We start from the raw sequence: 18,258 nt of genomic DNA, 5'->3' as shown, positions 1-18,258 counted from the left end.
TTTAGTTTGTGTGATGACATTTTCATTGTACAATTATCTTTTTGTTTCTTTATCGCATATTTTACATGGGTTATTATCTATTAAACCAAATAATTTTTTTTTTTAAACATATTCTATTTAATACGTATTATTTATTAAACCAAACAATTATTATTTTATTTTTTTAAATTGTGACAAAGTTTTGGAGGGAATTTTGGGTGGGATATTTCCCCCCATTCTTTACATGGAAAAGAGTGTTGTCGGTTATTTCTGACGGCAATAGGAAAGTGTGTTGGATAAATTTTTTTTATATTTTTTACAAAAAAAGATTGATGTCAATTTTAATCGACAATACTACCAATTCTACGTAATTAAACCTCTATCTCTTCCTTGCGATGTTGCCTTCTCCCTTCCCCAGTGTCTTCTCCTTCCCGATGTATTCCTTCCCCATTTCCTTCTCCTTTCCTCCTTATTTCCTTCTCCTTCTCCCCTTCTCCTACTCGCTTCATTCACCATGGATGAACAATTTGAGGAGCAACATTCTGAAACCAGTACGTTTTAAATTATTTGTATTACATTCAGTTTGTGTTTAAATTTTGATTATGTTATTAAATCGAGTTTGTATTTTGAATCTTGACTTGAGGTACCTTATCAAATATTATGCATAAATTGAAAATTGATCTTTGTTTACAGCTTTTATGTAGGTTTTATTTTTGTAAATATGCATCACAAAAGCAATACCTCAACGGACAACTCGGAGTTGTGGAATCCCAAAATGGATAGAAAAACATAATTGTTCATTTGATTCCATCGGAAAATGCATAAGTTTGGATAAAGGCCATTTTTCAAAGTTTATTGCTTTTGAGGTCAACAATCCTCAAAATATTCCTTTGACGAAGGATTGGTGCTTGATTAAGGAAGATGAAATGGAAGTCAAATGTAGGTATATTTTTTTTTTCTTACAAATTGTGTAATCAGTAAAAGATTATAAACATAATTAACATATATATATATATAGGGATTGGATCAAGGGACAAACATTGTGACGAATATTTTTACACTTTTTTTAAACCTTTAGATTACAAAACATCCAAAGGTTCATATTCATTCATTAAATGACATGGATGCTTAAGTGGATTTTAACTAATATTAAACATAAAAATAAAATTCAAAAAGCATAAAATATGGAAGGTAATTAAAAATAAAATTAAAAAGGAAGAAACCCTAGTTTTAAGCGTGCAAACAAGAAATGAGGTAGAACTCTATTGATTCGAAGTATTGTAACCTCTATCTCCCTCTTTGCCGATGAGGTTTGCAACTTTCATAGGATTGATATGAAATTTCGATGCCTTCTACAACGAATCAAGCTATTAGTCTCTTGAATCTTCATTACGTAAGCAAAACATACAAAACCCTAAACCGTACATTATTGTTCATATATGTAGGGTGATTAAATTAGGTTTTGCAAAATCTTTTTAGTTTTGTCGATTTAGGTCATTGATTATTTATCTACTTTTTTTACTTTTCGAATCAAACAAACAACTTGATTTCATTCGTTTGCGCTTTCTTTTTTTTTCTTTTTTTTTATATTATAGGGTTCATTTTTTAGATCATTCGTTTTTTGTTATTTATTAGGGTTCATTTTTTATAAAATGAAAGATGAGATTTCATTCAAGGCATTGCAGAGAGGGAGATGGAGGTTACAGTATTTTCATGTTTTTGTTTTTCTTTTTTTTCTTTTTTTTTAATGCTAGGTTCAAAGTTCAATTATTGGTTTTTTCAATTTTATCCTATTAGATATTAATTTTTAATTTAGATTAATGTTTTCTTTATTAGTTATAATCCACATTATCATCCAAGTCATTTAATGTTTAAAACTCTCCCTATCACTCTTAATCTAGACTATTGAATGTTATAAAATCTTAAAGCTACAAGGAAGTGTAAAAATGTTTGTCAAAATATTTGTCCCTTGATCCTATCCCATATATATATATATATATATATATTATGGCGGATAATTATTAGTTTTGTTTATGTTTATTTAAATTGTTGTTTTTATATTTTTTTTTATTGGTTAATCTCAGTTTACTACTCTCAAGTTTCTTGGTTTTCAACATTTAGTACATGAAGTTTTTTTCATCCCAGAGTGGTACCTAAAGTCATGATTTTGGGACACTTTCATACCCCCGTTAAGTTGCTGTTAAATTTGTCGTTAACTGGTGACATGGTACTCACGTGGATATTAAAAAATTAAAATTTAAAAATAAAACAAATTAAAAATAAAAATAAAAAAATCTAAAAACCTGAATACATCGATCATTCCCCTCCCTCTGTCCTCCCTCCATACACGACTCACCTCTCCCTCACCACCATACCCCAACCCCAACCAACCAATTTTTAGATTTGACGGAGGTGACCCTTGGCGCCGACTTAAAGGCGTTGGGGTACACTGACTATGCAGGAAAAGATCGAAATTGGGATGATTCTGGAGCGAAGATGGACAAACTTGGATACCATGGCTGCCTGCCCAGTTGTTGTTGGCGGAGGTCAGCGGGGATGAAGATCGACAAACCAAATCTGAAATGGAAGTAGGATGTATCCGTGTAGGGGTGGCTGGCTTTTGAGTTTTCACTATCCACATTTCGCTGATTCAATTATCTTTCATCATTAATCAATCAGTTTTCCTCCTTACAGAAATACATATTCTGGGTTTTTGTATAAAAATTCGAGGTGGATTTTTTGGTAGGGGTAGATGAGGGAGTTGGGGGTTGGGGGTTGGGAGGATTTAGGCGGAGGAGGAGGAGGAGGGGAGGAAAGGAGGAGGGAGAGAGAGTGGTTGCGAGAAATCTGCAAAATATTAATAGGGAGGAGAGCAGGGAGGTAGGAAAGTGAGTGTTCTATGAGGTGGGGTAATAGATCATGGAAACTGCGAGAAAACAATTGCATAATTAGAGAGAAAACAATAACTGTGACAGCCCGTCCCAGAAACATTTTAACGTACGTGTGAAAAGACGAAATTGCCCCTAGTTTGATTTCTTTACGTTCATTTGTTGTTTTTGAGTTTGGTTGGCATGTTTGGAGCCACACACACACTCCCATACTCCACATTTTTCTGTCCCTTTCCCTGTGATCCTCCCGAGCCCCATTTCCCTTCCCTTTCACCATATACGTACGGACACACGCCCAAAACCCATCAAACACCCACAGATCGAGGAAACCAAGGCCATATTCGAGCTCGTGAGGCTCATGGGAGTCCAACCGTACCATTTTCAAGTAAAAACACTACCGTTTTCACGTTGAAACCATAATGTTCGATTTCGAACACTGTTCATGCACATGTGATTTTTCACGTTTTAGGGAAATTGAAGCTTGTAGGAAGCTTGGTGAGGTCCCAAGGAGGCTCGGAGTGGTTCGTTTGAAGGATTTGGACGTCGGAATCACTGGTTTCGAAGTTGGCCAGAGTTAGATTGTTTTGGCAGGTGAGATTTCGTGGTTTTTAACCCTTAAAAGTGGTATAATTGTGTTCCCCTAGTTCTAAGCTTCATTTTGGTACCAATTTTGTCAAATTTGGGTGAAAAACAAAGGAGATATAAACGTTTGAAAATTTTCCAGTTTTTCGGCGCCGGAGAAGGAAACGGAATATTCCGTCAAGTCTGACGGAATATTCCTGACACCGTTGACGGAATCTGTCAAAACTGACGGAATATTCCCTACGGCGTCAGTTGATGCCGTCAGCGTGCCAGGCACGTGCCTGCGCGTGGCCAGAGCGTGGGGGCGCGTGCGGCGGTGGAAAATTTTTCTAAAAATTTGGGTGTGATCCTGAGGTGGAGTAGAGCACGTTGGTATATTCATTTGCCCCATTTGAGCATTGTATGAGAAGTTATTACGAATGGTGGGTTACATGCTTTAAAATTAACGTTTTTATAGTTGTTTCGCATATAGGTGATACATATCCCGAGGACGAGCGTGGTCACTCGAGGCAGGGGGGCTACGACCCTTCCACATACCAGTGAGTGGGCTTTTGGTTTTCCGTAAATACCTATATACTTATATTTTCCCAGAAATTAATTTGAATTGTTATTTGCCATATGCCATGCATTACATTATCGTTATTCATGCATCGTTGGTAGCATTAGTAGTTGCATATATATATATATATATAGACATATGCATATCAGGTGCTGTGGACGCACAGGTAAGTGCCAGGTAAGTGTTATTCATGTTTACATTCAGTAGCGATTCGAGATGCTTAGAGAGCTCATAACCTGCACCCCCGGTGTTAGTGCTCCCGCCCAGAGTAGGGCACAGTCTTTCACGTGATGTTCACCTCCCGCACCACACGCTCAGCTTGGATCCAAGTTAGGTGCACAGTCCTGTCGTACAGACCACATTAGGTGGTTCCGACTCGTAGGTGACCCACGATTATTCGCACAGCCTTCACGTGATCATAGCACTAGAGCGTTTATATGTTACACCCAGGCCTGTCGTACAGACCACTTTAGGTGGTTCCGACTCGTGGGCAGGTTTAGTTATTGAGATTGAGATTTGAGCTCTAGATTCAGCCGTACATGTCACGTTAGGTGACTCCGGCTGCCAGATTATGTGTTATTGACATGATTTATACCTAAGCACTTGCATTTCATTATGAGGTTCCGACATGGCATATTATTGAGCATGATTGGTATATTTATATACGTATATATGTTTATTTTCTGGGAAGTATACAGGTTTTACGGCGAGGGGTTAGAACTTATTTATTAAATGGTTTTCGAAAAGCTTTGTTTTTGCCCACTCACGCTTTTGTTTTGCGCCCCTCCAGGTTCTAGTTGTCTAGCAGGTTCGGTGGTTTCCCAGAGGGCTTTCCCGGCATTTCTGACAGACGATCACCAGCGTAGGGTCACCTTCGGGTGTACTGTTGTCGCATTATTTTTCTTTTGGACTGCTGTAGACTTATTGCTCTGAATTTGTGTCTCACTTACGCTAGCACTTGTTTCTATTACCTTATGTATGCTAGTTTTTATTTATTCGTACTATTTATATTACTATTTTATTAGCTTCCGCACCGTGCACATGGTTACGTCACTCTCACGTGACGGCCAGCACGCCCTGGTCTCGATCGGGGTGTGTCAATAACTAGGTTCAATCAATTAAAAGAGAATTGCAAGAAAAATAAAAGGAAAACTAATGAAAAGGGCTTGAAAACTTTGAGTTTTAACGATAAGGACAAAATAAAGGGTAAGGTGAATAGTACCAGGATTGACTTTTTAGTGTAAAAATGTGGTTTTTCGTTAAAGTGAACAGTATCGGAAGCTTTTTGTTAAAGTTCTAAAAAATAAAAAGATGAGGGAAGAACAGAAGAAGGGGGTGAAACCTGGGAAGAACAGAAGGACCCGGTTCAGACGAAGGAGTAAGAGAAGACATACCTGAAATTCAGATAAGATAGTGCGCGTGAGAGGCAAAGAGTGCAATGAGATGACCCTTTTCTATTGTACTCAACTAAATAATACATCGCTTTTGGAGAGTATAAGTAAGCCGACGTATACCGCATAAAATAGGTGAGGCCGAATTATTTATTTCAATGACTATGTAATACAAATGGACACCAAACACTAGGCTCTGTATTATTAGTCCTATCCATTGAGTTATACGGCGTACCAAACGAGACCCTAAAATCCTACTATAATCCAAACTCTCTTGCACAAAGAGACAATTCCTTCACCTACATCACCTTCTCATCTCTGCCTCACCCCTCTACCATAATTCTCTACATTCAACTATTGCTAGAATTCAGAGTTCTTTCTATCTTTGTTTTATTTAGTTTCAATATTTTGTTATGAGTTGCTTTTCAATTATGATGAATATGTGTAAGTAAGTTCTTTTTAGCTAAAGGTGAATTCAAAGCCATGAAGATATGTTTTATTTGAATTGATTACATCTAGTTATTGTCTCATAAAATGTGAATGTGATTTACTTTAATGGTTTATTGATAACTTATTTTTGTATGTCTATTAAGGGTGCACACTTAGTTTGCATGCTAGAATTTGATACTACAATATAAGTGAATTTCACCTAATTATTATGAACTTGTACTCACAAGTAGTAAAAATCAATGGACGTTGATTAAGTTACTTTAAATCCTTTGCAAGAGTATGATGACATTCATAATTACAAATGCTTCATCAATTCTTATGATTTTCACAAAACTTAATGATCTTTGATATGTGTTTCTATCTTTTCATAGTTAAGGAACTTGAAAGGAATCATTTGGTTGCGACGTTGAGTTCAATTTAATGAACTTAGAAAAATATGAGAGATAATTAGAGTTGTTCACAATTAATTTGGAGCAGTCATTTCACGGTTCGTAGGAAAAATAACTGAAAAATCAATTTGTGTGCATAAGTTTCAAGTGTGCAAGACAATCTTTAGCTAGCCTTTCATCCATATCTCACTCACAACTTAGTTTACTTGCTACTTTTGTTTTAATTTCATTTTAGTTTAGTATAATTCATTTGAATCCCCCATTGTTTCATTGTTTGTTTAATTTAGTTTTTTAGTTTGTGTTGATTAACAGCCATTTTAATTGCCGCAATAGAACGATCTATATTTACTCGTACCCCGGTCACATTTTCTACAGGGTTTAATTTGTGAGTTAACTTTTATCACATCAACTTACTATCTCCCCATTAACCACATATTTTTGACATTTTTCCTCCAATTGTATTATGATATGTGAAATACCGTTTAAAATAGATACTTGGAAAAGTTTCTTACTCACTCACTATTTTTCTCTCTGTATTTAATTTTTCTCACATGACTTATTATCTTTACTATTAGTTGTCATCTATTTTCATGCTTTTACAGAATCCTTGTATCTTCTCTCCGTTGAATTGCTCCCATTTAATCAATTTCAACTCCTACTAGATCAAAACTTCCGTCCACTACCAAGCGGTAACTTCCCAATTTTCACGCACAATTCTATTTTTTCGTTTCTCTCCAATATTTTATGTACACTTTATCATTCCCATATATAAATTCAAATGTTCTAATTTCTATGTGCTCCATTGTATCTTTTGGATAAGTTTCTGTTAAGTTTTTCAAATTTTAATTGCACTTTTTTTAGTCTCAATTGTTGATGTTGCAATACATGCAAACGAAATCTAACATTTTATGTGATTTAAAAATATATATTTCAATTGACGTTTGTACTGTTTTCTTCAAATTGTAATTTCATGTCAAATGACTTTCATCTATAAAAACTTGTGCCAAGTTGTTGGTGCTTATGCAAATTGCTTGCAACCCTTATATCTATGATGGTACATTATAGTGCATTATTCACATCTTAATTAGTTAAACTTCTTATTTTATCATTATTACTTGCAGATTAACCATGAAAATTTGAAACATCAAGTCCAAACAAATGGGCGGCAAGCATAACTTTGACATCACAAGTAGACGTTATGTCATGTACATATTGTTCATATCTTTTTTTGCTTGATACATTAAAACATACCATGATTAAAGAGAGCATGATTTGGTAATGGCAGCATCACGTCGCAAGTAGAATATGTTTTTGTATGTACATATTGTTCATCTTTCATTTTGGATTCATGTATCAAAACAGACCTCATTTGATCATGATAGCTTGAAAAAATATGAAGTACGTTGTGTAATTAAATATTAACGCCATTTTGTTTGGTCATGGTAGCTTGAAAAAATGTGATAAAAAAAGGTCTTTTAGACACGCGTACGTGCATGCAAAAATGCTAGTAAATAAGAAAATGCATGATTTTTTAATGTAAAAAGTTATTCTTCTTTAAAATTATAAATATTGTTTAACACATGTACAAAGGTAATTCAATAAAAAGTTATTCTTCCTTAAAGTAAATAATACTGCAGATTTTTCGTTAAATCTTCCACTTTTACAAAAAAATTAAAAAAATTAAAAAAAAAAAAAAAAAAACCTCTACCCCAAGAGATTAGGGGGATTTTTTTTCTTAGTACATTGATATTTTTATATTAAGGGGAGGAAAGTTTGGCAAAACTACACAATAAACAACCTAATTTCATATCAAATTCGTCATCCATAAGATTCGAACTTAAAATCTCTCACTTTTAACTACCAGATCATAGTACTGAGAGACAAGAGTAGGAGGATGTTAGGTATAAAACAAGTAATTCACCCATCACTAAGTTCACTGAATTTAAGACAAGATATAGATATGATCTGTCTCCTGATGGAGTCTTGAACTCTGGAGTGGAATGGATAAAATCATAAGTAAAAAAATCACAAATTAGAAAATACTTTTCCGAAAAAAGGAATCAGATAAATACCACCAAAAACAAAAACAATCTCTCTCTCACACACAGCACAAGGAGAGCTGAAGGAAACACACACTCAGAGAGAGGAGAGCGAGAAGGGTAGATAGTTGGATTCACGAGCTGTATCCTAACGCCTCTGCAACACCAATCAGTGTGCTAAAACATCCAGAAATTTTTTGACATAAATCAGAGAAACCCCCATTTCTGAGTTGGGTGGGAGCTTCACGGGGACGAACACATCTCAGTCTTTTTCTCCACCCACCAGCTTTTCCCATCAATCCAGTGGTCCAGGCACTGCCACCTGACCTCAACTACCGCCCCTTCGGTTGGTTTGATCACTGTTTTGCCCTTCCCATCTCTCTCTCTCTCACATTAGAGAGAATCAGAGAAAGGGAGGGACTTAATTGGGTTTTTGCTTTTTGGGTTTTTCAGAACGTGTTGATGTATATAGAGGGAGGGAGGGAGGAGATATATGAATCGGTCTGTGCTCACAGTTGGGCCAGCCATGGACATGCCGATCATGCACGACAGCGACCGGTACGAGCTGGTTCGGGATATTGGGTCGGGAAATTTCGGGGTTGCACGGCTTATGAGGGACAAGCAGACTGGTGAGCTTGTTGCTGTGAAATACCTAGAGCGAGGTGAGAAGGTTAGTCTTTCAATTTTTCTCTTCGTTTTTTTAGGGAATTGTTATTACCATTCCAAAAATCACATTTTTTAACTCTAACATTTTTATATTAGGAAAGAAAAATATACGTACGATGAGAGTGTAGATAGAGATTTTTGAAGTGTAAATAACACTTTCCTCTTTTTGTAATGTATATATATGTATATATTTATACATATTTATATATCATTTTTGAAATGGGTTTTGAGGCTTAAATCATTTGTTGGAAGAATGGGAATCGAATTGAGCAGATTGACTTGGGTAATTCGTACCAGCGAGATAAATTTATAGAGAGAGTGTGTGTTTTCTGTGCGTTGCGTGAAGGGATACGTCGGCGTCTTACAAATTCAGAATTTTCTGTATTTTAGGAGTTGATTGCTTTCCTGGGCATTTTTTATTTATAAATTATTTGGTTTATAGGTGAAGGTTGATGTGTTTTCTAGTTTATGGTTGATTGTTTGGTTTCGTTTCCTCTTCTGATTGTTCCCAAATTGTTTTTGGATTTTATGTGTATTTCGAATGGGATTTTTTCGAAGTTGATTACGTATTCTTTTCCCACTGAAGTGTTTTTAAACTAGTTGTTTTTAGTTGGATTTAAATTCAAGTGCTAAGGACTGTGTTTGGTGAAAAGCTGAACTCAACAACTTAATGGAGGATGGAAGGAAAAAATACGCGCCGTCTGTTAAATTATTGAATAAACCATGGAAAAGGAATAAGCAGTGAAATTTAAACTGCGAATTTTACCTTTTTGTTATGGAGATTGTCTGCTGAATGGGAATTTGAGGACTGCAGACTAATGGTTCTCATTAGTGAATCAGAAGCAGAAGGACTTTGGCTTGATGGGTTTTAACAATCGCATGCTTGCATTTTTTTTCTAAACCGCTTAATAACAATTTTATTTTATGTTCTTCTTATCCATAGTGTGACTGAATCTTGAATTTGATCTTAAAATTAATCATATAGCAGCAAACATTACCTGATTGAGATCTTTTCATTTATGCGAAGATAAGATTTTACTTTCATATTATGGTTTGTATTGGCCGTTGTAGGGCTTGGTAATTCCAATTAATATTCTCCTTTTACCGTTGATTTACCCTACTTCTATACTTTTGTCTGACAGATAGATGAAAATGTACAAAGGGAAATTATAAACCACAGGTCGTTGAGGCATCCGAACATTGTCTGGTTCAAAGAGGTCTGTTAAATATTAACATCTAAACACACATTAATTTCACCATGGAACTCAGTTTCTTTACTTTATGATTTTAGGTAATATTAACACCAACTCATCTAGCTATTGTGATGGAATATGCATCTGGGGGAGAGCTCTTTGAGCGGATATGCAACGCTGGGCGTTTCAGTGAGCATGAGGTTCTAAATTCTAATCCAACACATTGATTTTGTTTATAGTAACGAGTGCTACCTATTTCTAATACACTTGTGTTTGCAGGCGCGTTTCTTCTTCCAGCAACTTATATCAGGAGTCAGTTACTGTCATGCAATGGTATGTGAATACGTTGTTTATCTTTATTTTATTCTTTTATACCTACTACTAGATTTCTGAGTGGCTTTTTTTTTTTTTTTTGTATTTCTTTATGAAGCAAGTGTGCCACCGAGACTTGAAGTTGGAGAACACATTGTTAGATGGAAGTCCAGCTCCTCGTTTAAAAATATGTGACTTTGGCTACTCAAAGGCACTACTCTCTCTCTCTCTCTCTCTCTCTCTCTCTCTCTCTCTCTCTCTCTCTCTGCATGCACAGAGGCCTTCATTTTGCAGGAGTCCGGTGCTAAATTATGACAGATCTCTGGTGATTAAACTCAAAACAGAAATGTGTTTGGAAAATGCATGTTCTATGTTCTTCTTTAACTGGTAGATACTGCACAGCAATTTGTCTGCCTCTTTACTCTTGTGATAATGGTTAAGCGTCAGCTATCTTTCATTGCTAGTTTTACTGTCTATATTTATCATATCCATCTAATTACGCGTGGTCTCTTTTCTCCAGTCCTCGGTGCTGCATTCACAACCAAAATCGACCGTTGGCACCCCTGCATATATTGCACCTGAGGTGTTACTCAAGAAAGAATATGATGGAAAGGTAATAGTACTTTTCATCTACATCGATGAATCTATTTAAAGTCAGGTAGGATAATTTGTTGGTTAATTGGTTATATTTGTTCCACTTTGATTTAATTTGTTTCACTTTTTTTCTTATTCGTATCTGCATATAATAAACTAAGCTTAAGACATTCTGGAATATAACTTAGCTTACAACTTTTAATTGTTTTGTCTAACTGTATATACTCCCATCCTATAGTTTGAGCATATAAAGCTGTGCCATTTCTCTCTCAAAACTCTGAGTACTCCAACCACAACCGTAATCAGTTCCCAGTCTGGTAGGTACCCCATGCAGCTCAAAACAAGTCCACCATTTCACACACGGAGTCAGATATGAGTTCATCTGGCAGAAGTCTAATACACCATGATCCATGGATGAGCAAGAAAAGATTGTATTGAATCCACAATTATAATCTTTGGGTATCTGAAATTTACATCTAGGTATTTGCCAACCTTTTTTGCTTGTTTAATCCTTGTTTTCGGTGGAGTTGCTACCTGAAGCAAATGCAATTTCAGGGAAGCGAAAAATAAAACAGTTTCATGCTGGCAATTTGATTACTCACCAGTCACCACTCCCACGAAGTTTCAGCGTTGGAATTCGATCCTGCATAACTGATTCTATACGTGCAATGATATTTTTTTAGTGGCATAAATACTGTACATTTCTGCACAATCACGCTAACAGTCTCCGTTTTGATCTACCTTTCCAGATTGCAGATGTATGGTCTTGTGGGGTGACCTTATACGTCATGTTGGTGGGTGCATACCCATTTGAAGATCCTGGGGAGCCTAAAAACTTCCTCAAGACAATACATGTAACTTTTTGAACCGTATTTTCTACCGAAACTTGGTAGCTATGATACTTAAGTCTAAGGTTTTTCCTCTTGTGCAGCGGATAAGGAATGTCCAGTACTCTATTCCTGACTATGTTCATATATCTGCAGAGTGCCGCCATCTAATATCAAGGATTTTCGTAGCTGAGCCTGAGAAGGTGCGTGATATTCTTCATATCATACTTTCATTAATGCAATAAATGCATTGCCGGACAAGCGGCATTTGTGCATAATACTATATTTCTTTAAGCTTCACTAGTTGTGCCTTCATTAGCTTGCTTCCCCGTGTTTGATTAGGGGTTAAAGAAGAATGTTCTGTTTCGATTTTTGTGTGCAACAGAGGATAACCAACCCCGAGATTAGGAACCACGAATGGTTTCTAAAGAACCTTCCTGCAGATCTAATGGTTGAAAACACCATGAACAACCAGTTTGAAGAGCCGGATCAACCCATGCAAAGCCTTGATGAGATTATGCAGATAATTGCCGAGGCTAAAATACCTGCGGCCGGGGCCAACAGTCTCAACCAGTATCTTGCTGGCAGCCTGGACATAGATAACATGGAGGAGGACCTCGAGTCTGATCCCGACATTGACACCGACAGCAGCGGAGAGATAGTCTATGCAATTTAATTGGTACAATGTCTTGAAGCAACGGAGGGTTCGCCCTCTGTCTGTGTTTCTGTCTCTCCTTTTTAGTGGGCATGCTTCACTTCATCTGTATTGTTTTGTTGTTACAAACAACAAAAAAATTTACTTTCATAGCTCATACGGTGCCACTCCGTTACAAATATTTCATGGACCTCCGGAACTGAGAATATTACGAAATTAGATTCAACGTAAAACTTGTGATCCCGAAAACAGCGAATCATGGAAAGCCGGTTGACGGCTAACCATCATCACATGCGAACATAATAAACGGCTGTCAAGATATTCCTACATTTTATGACTAGAAATATAATGTTCTGCAGCCACACAGATGGCATGTGAGAGCAAGTATCAAAAATCATTCCAAGTTAGAAAAAGCGAGAGAACATATGGGAAAACTGTAAGAGACGACATCCTTTACCAGCTATAGTATCAGCTTTCAGAACCAACGGTCTCTGTTGCTGGGGCCAACGCCTCTCCATCTGATTTCTTGTCACCGGTTCTTTCAGCTCCGTAACCTGATGGCTCTTCGTATCCATTGGTTGGAAGCTCTGAATGGTCTTCTTGCTGATGCTGTGACTCTCCGTTGTTTGTAGGAGGATTCACTGCTGGGGCATAATGTGAAGGGTCTGGCTGATGGTGCTCACCGTGTCCATATGCTGCAGGCTGAGATGCGGCAGAAGGGTCTTCGACCCCCTGCTGCCCTCCATAACCTGCTTGGTAATAACCAGGATGTGGTTGGTGGCCTGTGCTGCCTGGATGAGTCCAATACCCAGCTTGAGGGTTTGCCATTGGCTGGCTGTAAGGAACTTGATAAGCAGCTGAAGGCTGGGTACTTTGGGAAGCAGTTGCATCCCCAATGGATGGCACCGCAGGTGGTCCATACCCTGAAGTTGCATATTGTTGCTGGTAATCAGATATTGGAGCTTGGCCTCCATAACTTGGTGGCTGCTGAGCATACCCCTGATCATAACCATGGCTGGCAACGGGAGGTGTCTGATTGTAGTTGTAGCTAGGATTTTGAGGTTGTTGTCCATAGTAATTGTATCCACTACCATCCTGAGGTGGTTGAGAGGTGGCTAATTGGTTTGACTGATCCCAACCTGCTACCTGTGTAGGATAGTTGCCGTAGTATGAAGCAGGAGGTGCATAACTTCCTGGTTGTGCGTACCCATAATGCGGCTGCTGTTGCTGTCCTGGTGGGGCCCAACTACCAGGGGGGAAAGACTGCTGGACATAACTATTCGTTCCAGAGGAGTTTACCATATGCTTCTGCAGAAGTGAAACCAAGGTGTTGAAATAAGATAATATTTTGATTAGTTTTGAGGAAAGGACATCATGAGAAAGGTAATGGGAACTGAATGTTTCGAATGCTAGACAAGCCAGTACGAGCAGAAGTTGACCAGAAACAGAAACCCAGGTTCGAATTTAGACCATGATATCTGACATTCAATTATATGTTCACGTATATAAAAGAAAGATTATAAGCAAAAATTAGTGAAAAAATAAAGTACAAAGTGATGGAAATATGATGAGTAGCCCAACCAAACATACGTATGGCTTGAGAAAAAAATCATTGAATTACCAAGTGTTCCTTTTTGCCTTCCCCATTCCCTCCCAAAGGAAACTTGTGATTATTTCAATTCTATCCACCACTTTCTTTGGGATTTAAAACAAAGACGGACAATAGGTAGGAATGCTTTCAAAAAAATTTATCACCTCTCAATTACTCAAACCACAAAACAAATCAGTTCTAGGGTTCTCCCACATTTATAACCACAATAAGTTAGTCGCCAATCTTTCACGACATCTAAACCTATTTGACAAGCTGTGCAATTATCCATCTCTTATGAAACCTTATTTTTTCTTCTTTCCCATAAAACTGGCAAAAGTTGCTAGATTAAGTACAAAGATTCAAATCTCACTTCAAGCATGGCAAGAGTGCATAAAATCAAGATTCATGAAGACCATAAAACTCCTGGAAATCTGACCTTGCTAACCCGAACAAGATTTTGTTCATCAGATTAAAAGGTCAATTGTTGGAAAAGAAAGAAATGCCAGTTCTTTATAGGTTTGTGCATTTTAATTTTTATTGAACTTAGGAAAGGAAAAAGGTCGAATACTGAAAGAGGTACCAACAAGCACTGATGACTCACCCCACTGATTACTTCATTGACCAATTCTTTGGCTGCTTCAATTTGCTCTGCCGTTCCATTTATATGTACTGATCTTTCAGTTGACATATCACCAGGAGGAGGATGCAATGGTACCACCTGAAACAAAATTATGTCTTAAATATAATGGAGATAAGATACAAGAATACAAGAGAGAAATAGCATGCGAGACTTGTTCCATGTGTGAGACGATAGCCATCCTGCAAAAATGCCTATGCTGTTTTTACTGAAGACCATAATCTCCAATATGATGCAGAAAGGTTCAAGTCCTATGACAACTTTAGGATTAAAAATAGCAGATAAACATTTAACATAAATACAAACCTACAACTAAAAGAAGCAATGCTAAAAGCCAGACCAATCATTGAGCAAAAATAGAAAGAGGGTCAAGGTTTAAGGTTCAACCATGGTCATACATGGGCTATAATAACAGTACAATTATATTTTTTTATATTTAATTATCTCATGAAAATTAAAGACAAAACTTAAGAAATAAGGTACTCTGTAAGTCTAAAAATTAAGGGTTTTGAAAAGAATATGTAGTTGGAGTAAATGAACTCAACTATCTTGTATTTCTTTTCGAGTATAAAATATCACTATGTAAACATACAATCCACATTTTTGTATTGCATACTTCATGTCATTGGGTTTAGCTCTTTTTCCGTAGAGCTTATATGTGTGGGTGCACGGATAAAAAACGAACATATTTACATATTTCTTATTATGGTTTTCATACTTTTCTTTAATGGACCTTGTCCCCGAATAATTGGAGGTTCAGTTTTTTTAAAACAACATATGATCATTTCTAGGATTGTTTCAAAAAGAAAAATTATACAAGAGAAATGAGTACTGGAATCTAGTATATCAATTCACACCCAAAAAACCAGCAATCTTGGGCCCCATACCAAATTTTTAGAATTGGGGCCAAAAAGCCTCAATTTTCGAAAACATCAAATTGACCTTAACACAGTAAAGAATGCAAATAAGAACCAAGTTTCATAATTGCATTTACTATTTTGAGAATGTTGTTATAAATTCAATTTGAAAATAAAATATTACCAATGCCAATGGATTTGTAAGATAGTATAAGTGGAAGTCCATATTAATATACTTCCAATGACTTCTCCTCCCCCACCCCCCCCCCCCCCTCTCTCTCTCTCCCCAACAACCCCCTTCTCTCCTTCCCTCTCTCCTCCTTTAAAGTGAAAGTGCTCACCTGAATACGAGCTCCTGACTTGCTTTGCATAGTCCTGATCGTCTCACCTCCCTTGCCTATAATCAAAGCAACCTACGACAATCATGAAAGCAAATATGAACATTAGTACATTACCATGTGCATCAAATATAGAAAAATAACTACTAATGATCTAACCTTATTAGTGGGTACTTTCATTATAAACTGTTCTGATCCAGGTTGCATTGAGTTGAATCCCTGATTTGTAGATGGAACCCCTGCATCTGCCTGTACATCAAAAATATCAGAACGCCTTTTTAGAGACTGATACCTTTTGGATTTATGAAACAGCAAGAACATCAATGCAAAACAAATATAAACATCAGGTTTTACCTCTGCTAGGACATCATTGATAAGTTGTTCTGCCCTACTGATCTGCTCAGGCGTACCGGTCAAGTCCACATCCCTCATAAGAGAAGTAGGATCAGCTTCTGAATCCCGGGTTATCTGGATTTTGGCCCCTGACTGAAGTTGTAGACTTTTTATCGTTTCTCCTTGTTTTCCAATAATTACCCCAACCTAAAGGTAGAATTACCAAAAAAACAAAAAGAAATATCATCAGTGTTATGCCATGAAATAATTCCGAGCAGCAAGAAACCAACAAAGTACCTTCCCATTTGGTATAGTTATTTTCTTGCTTGTGCTTGGAGAGCCATAAGACTGTCCTGATTGCGGAGTAAAAACTGAACCAATTTTTTAGTTAGAAAGGCGAAGACCAGAAAAGGTCTCAGGCGCTTCTTTAAAAAGGGATAATTGTATAAAAATAAACACCACAAATTCTAAAAGCAACGGGAGAGGATCTGTATAATGTGTATGAATTACAAGAAATAGGCAGATACCTTATTTTTAACTACTGTATCATATGAATACAAAAATGAAAACTTTAAGCATTTCCTTCCACAGAATAATACAACAATTTGGATACATGCACAACGGTCCCTAAGTAAACAAGAGGGCATTGAGCACTCGTGGAAACCAAGGCCAATTATCTAGAAGCAACAATACTCCTCGAAATCTCAAGAAGTCATGGAGCAGAGTGTAGATATCGAAATTTCAATTTCGTGTTTACACAGAGTAGTTAACTACTTAAACTTTTGGGGTCATAACAGGGAAAACTGAAAGTAGTGCGAAGCCCGAACCCCAAGTACTCACTATCACTGAAATTCCCTAAACCTAAAGTTTTAACGACCTTGCTACTTAATATTTCGGTCTAGTGGTATTCCTCTTCACCCACATTCACACTTAATTCAATCCTAAAATCTCCAAAAATATTGAGCTAGGGATTACAATTATCTTCCTTTCAATTTTTGTAATTTTCAATTAACAATGGAAGCAAATAATAATAATAATATATTAATAATTAAAATAGAATATTAAAATAAATATAAAAGAAAAATCTAAAACCCTAGAAAGTAGAAAGTATAGGGATAAAGAAGTAGTACCAGGGTAAGGAGGAGGGTTGAAGACGGGGCTGGGTTGGCGGTAGGGATGCTCCTCCTCCAGTCGAGGACGCTTTGACTCGGCGTCGCTAACAAGTCGGGCGGCGATTTCCTGAGCTTTCTGCTTGGCCAGTAGGATGCTGATGCTGCTGTCTTCCAGCTTTCGCTTTTCGCCGGTAGCGGCTTCTCGGTATTGGTCTTGGTCTTCTTTCATGGCGGAATAGCTCTGTGACTCAGTGAATGACTCGACCACAAATTTGAGAGAGAGAAGAGAGAGAGAGAGAGAGAGAGAGAGAGAGAGAAGGGGGCAGCGACGAAAGGAGGAAAGGAATTGGGGAAGGAATTGGTTAACGGTTCACCCCGCGATCGGGACCGTTGCCTCTCCAGGTAAAACGCACCGCTTCACAGGTCTCCAGATATATGTGCAATTTCGGTATTACCCTATCGCGGATGCACACGTTATGGTTCGGTTCTTGTAAACTCAAAACCGAAACATAAATAAATAAATTAATCAGTTGGGTTTTTTTTTTTTTTTTTTTGAAGAGTAATCAGTTGGGTTTGGTTTGGACTTTAACCCATACACATTGGAGGTAGTTGTCTCCGCTCAACTTTTTTTTGTCTGAAAAATTAAATCTTACCCAAATACTCAACTCAAAATATCCTTTGGAGTTTCGATTTTTCTTACCCCTCATCCTTTTCTAATCATGTATTTTCTCTATTAGCTAATAGTTTACAATTTTATCATTCCAAACACCAGCTATTCAAAATTATATTATTAAGTTAATACCATTATATTAAAATTTTAATTTAATCAATCATTCAAAGTTACCGCAACTAAAAATTATTTCTCA

General features: G+C 36.9%; 2 protein-coding genes across 2 annotated transcripts; one reads left to right on the top strand and one right to left on the bottom strand.

The window, feature by feature from the left end:
- The first annotated feature begins 8,256 nt into the window (after positions 1–8,256).
- On the top strand, positions 8,257–12,681 carry LOC137728725 (serine/threonine-protein kinase SRK2E-like). Its single transcript, XM_068467474.1, has 9 exons — positions 8,257–8,947; positions 10,086–10,160; positions 10,235–10,336; positions 10,416–10,469; positions 10,567–10,773; positions 10,969–11,061; positions 11,792–11,896; positions 11,974–12,072; positions 12,255–12,681. Exons 1-9 carry the CDS (start codon positions 8,771–8,773, stop codon positions 12,543–12,545), a joined length of 1,203 nt encoding a protein of 400 aa, XP_068323575.1. The 5' UTR covers positions 8,257–8,770; the 3' UTR covers positions 12,546–12,681.
- Positions 12,682–12,724: 43 nt separating this feature from the next.
- On the bottom strand, positions 12,725–17,832 carry LOC137728723 (uncharacterized). The gene is made up of 7 exons (XM_068467472.1): positions 17,411–17,832; positions 16,578–16,651; positions 16,302–16,487; positions 16,107–16,196; positions 15,951–16,022; positions 14,717–14,833; positions 12,725–13,832 (listed from the first exon to the last, which is right to left on the bottom strand). The coding sequence occupies exons 1-7, from the start codon at positions 17,619–17,621 to the stop codon at positions 12,993–12,995; spliced, it is 1,590 nt and encodes a 529-aa protein (XP_068323573.1). The 5' UTR covers positions 17,622–17,832; the 3' UTR covers positions 12,725–12,992.
- Positions 17,833–18,258: the final 426 nt, after the last annotated feature.

Source organism: Pyrus communis, chromosome 3, assembly GCF_963583255.1.
Source record: "Pyrus communis chromosome 3, drPyrComm1.1, whole genome shotgun sequence".
Lineage (NCBI taxonomy): Eukaryota > Viridiplantae > Streptophyta > Magnoliopsida > Rosales > Rosaceae > Pyrus > Pyrus communis.
This window is presented reverse-complemented; position numbering and strand designations above follow the sequence as displayed.

What these genes read in the sequence shown, in the direction of transcription:
- LOC137728725 (XM_068467474.1), top strand. Translation starts at nt 8,771, where the DNA reads ATGAATCGGTCTGTGCTCACAGTTGGGCCAGCCATGGACATGCCGATC. An exon ending in GGCGTTTCAGTGAGCATGAG is followed by an intron (nt 10,337 to 10,415) that starts GTTCTAAATTCT and finishes TTGTGTTTGCAG; the next exon opens with GCGCGTTTCTTCTTCCAGCA. An exon ending in TAAATTATGACAGATCTCTG is followed by an intron (nt 10,774 to 10,968) that starts GTGATTAAACTC and finishes TCTTTTCTCCAG; the next exon opens with TCCTCGGTGCTGCATTCACA.
- LOC137728723 (XM_068467472.1), bottom strand. Translation starts at nt 17,621, where the DNA reads ATGAAAGAAGACCAAGACCAATACCGAGAAGCCGCTACCGGCGAAAAG. An exon ending in CAACCCTCCTCCTTACCCTG is followed by an intron (nt 16,652 to 17,410) that starts GTACTACTTCTT and finishes AAATTGGTTCAG; the next exon opens with TTTTTACTCCGCAATCAGGA. An exon ending in TCAATGATGTCCTAGCAGAG is followed by an intron (nt 16,197 to 16,301) that starts GTAAAACCTGAT and finishes TTTGATGTACAG; the next exon opens with GCAGATGCAGGGGTTCCATC.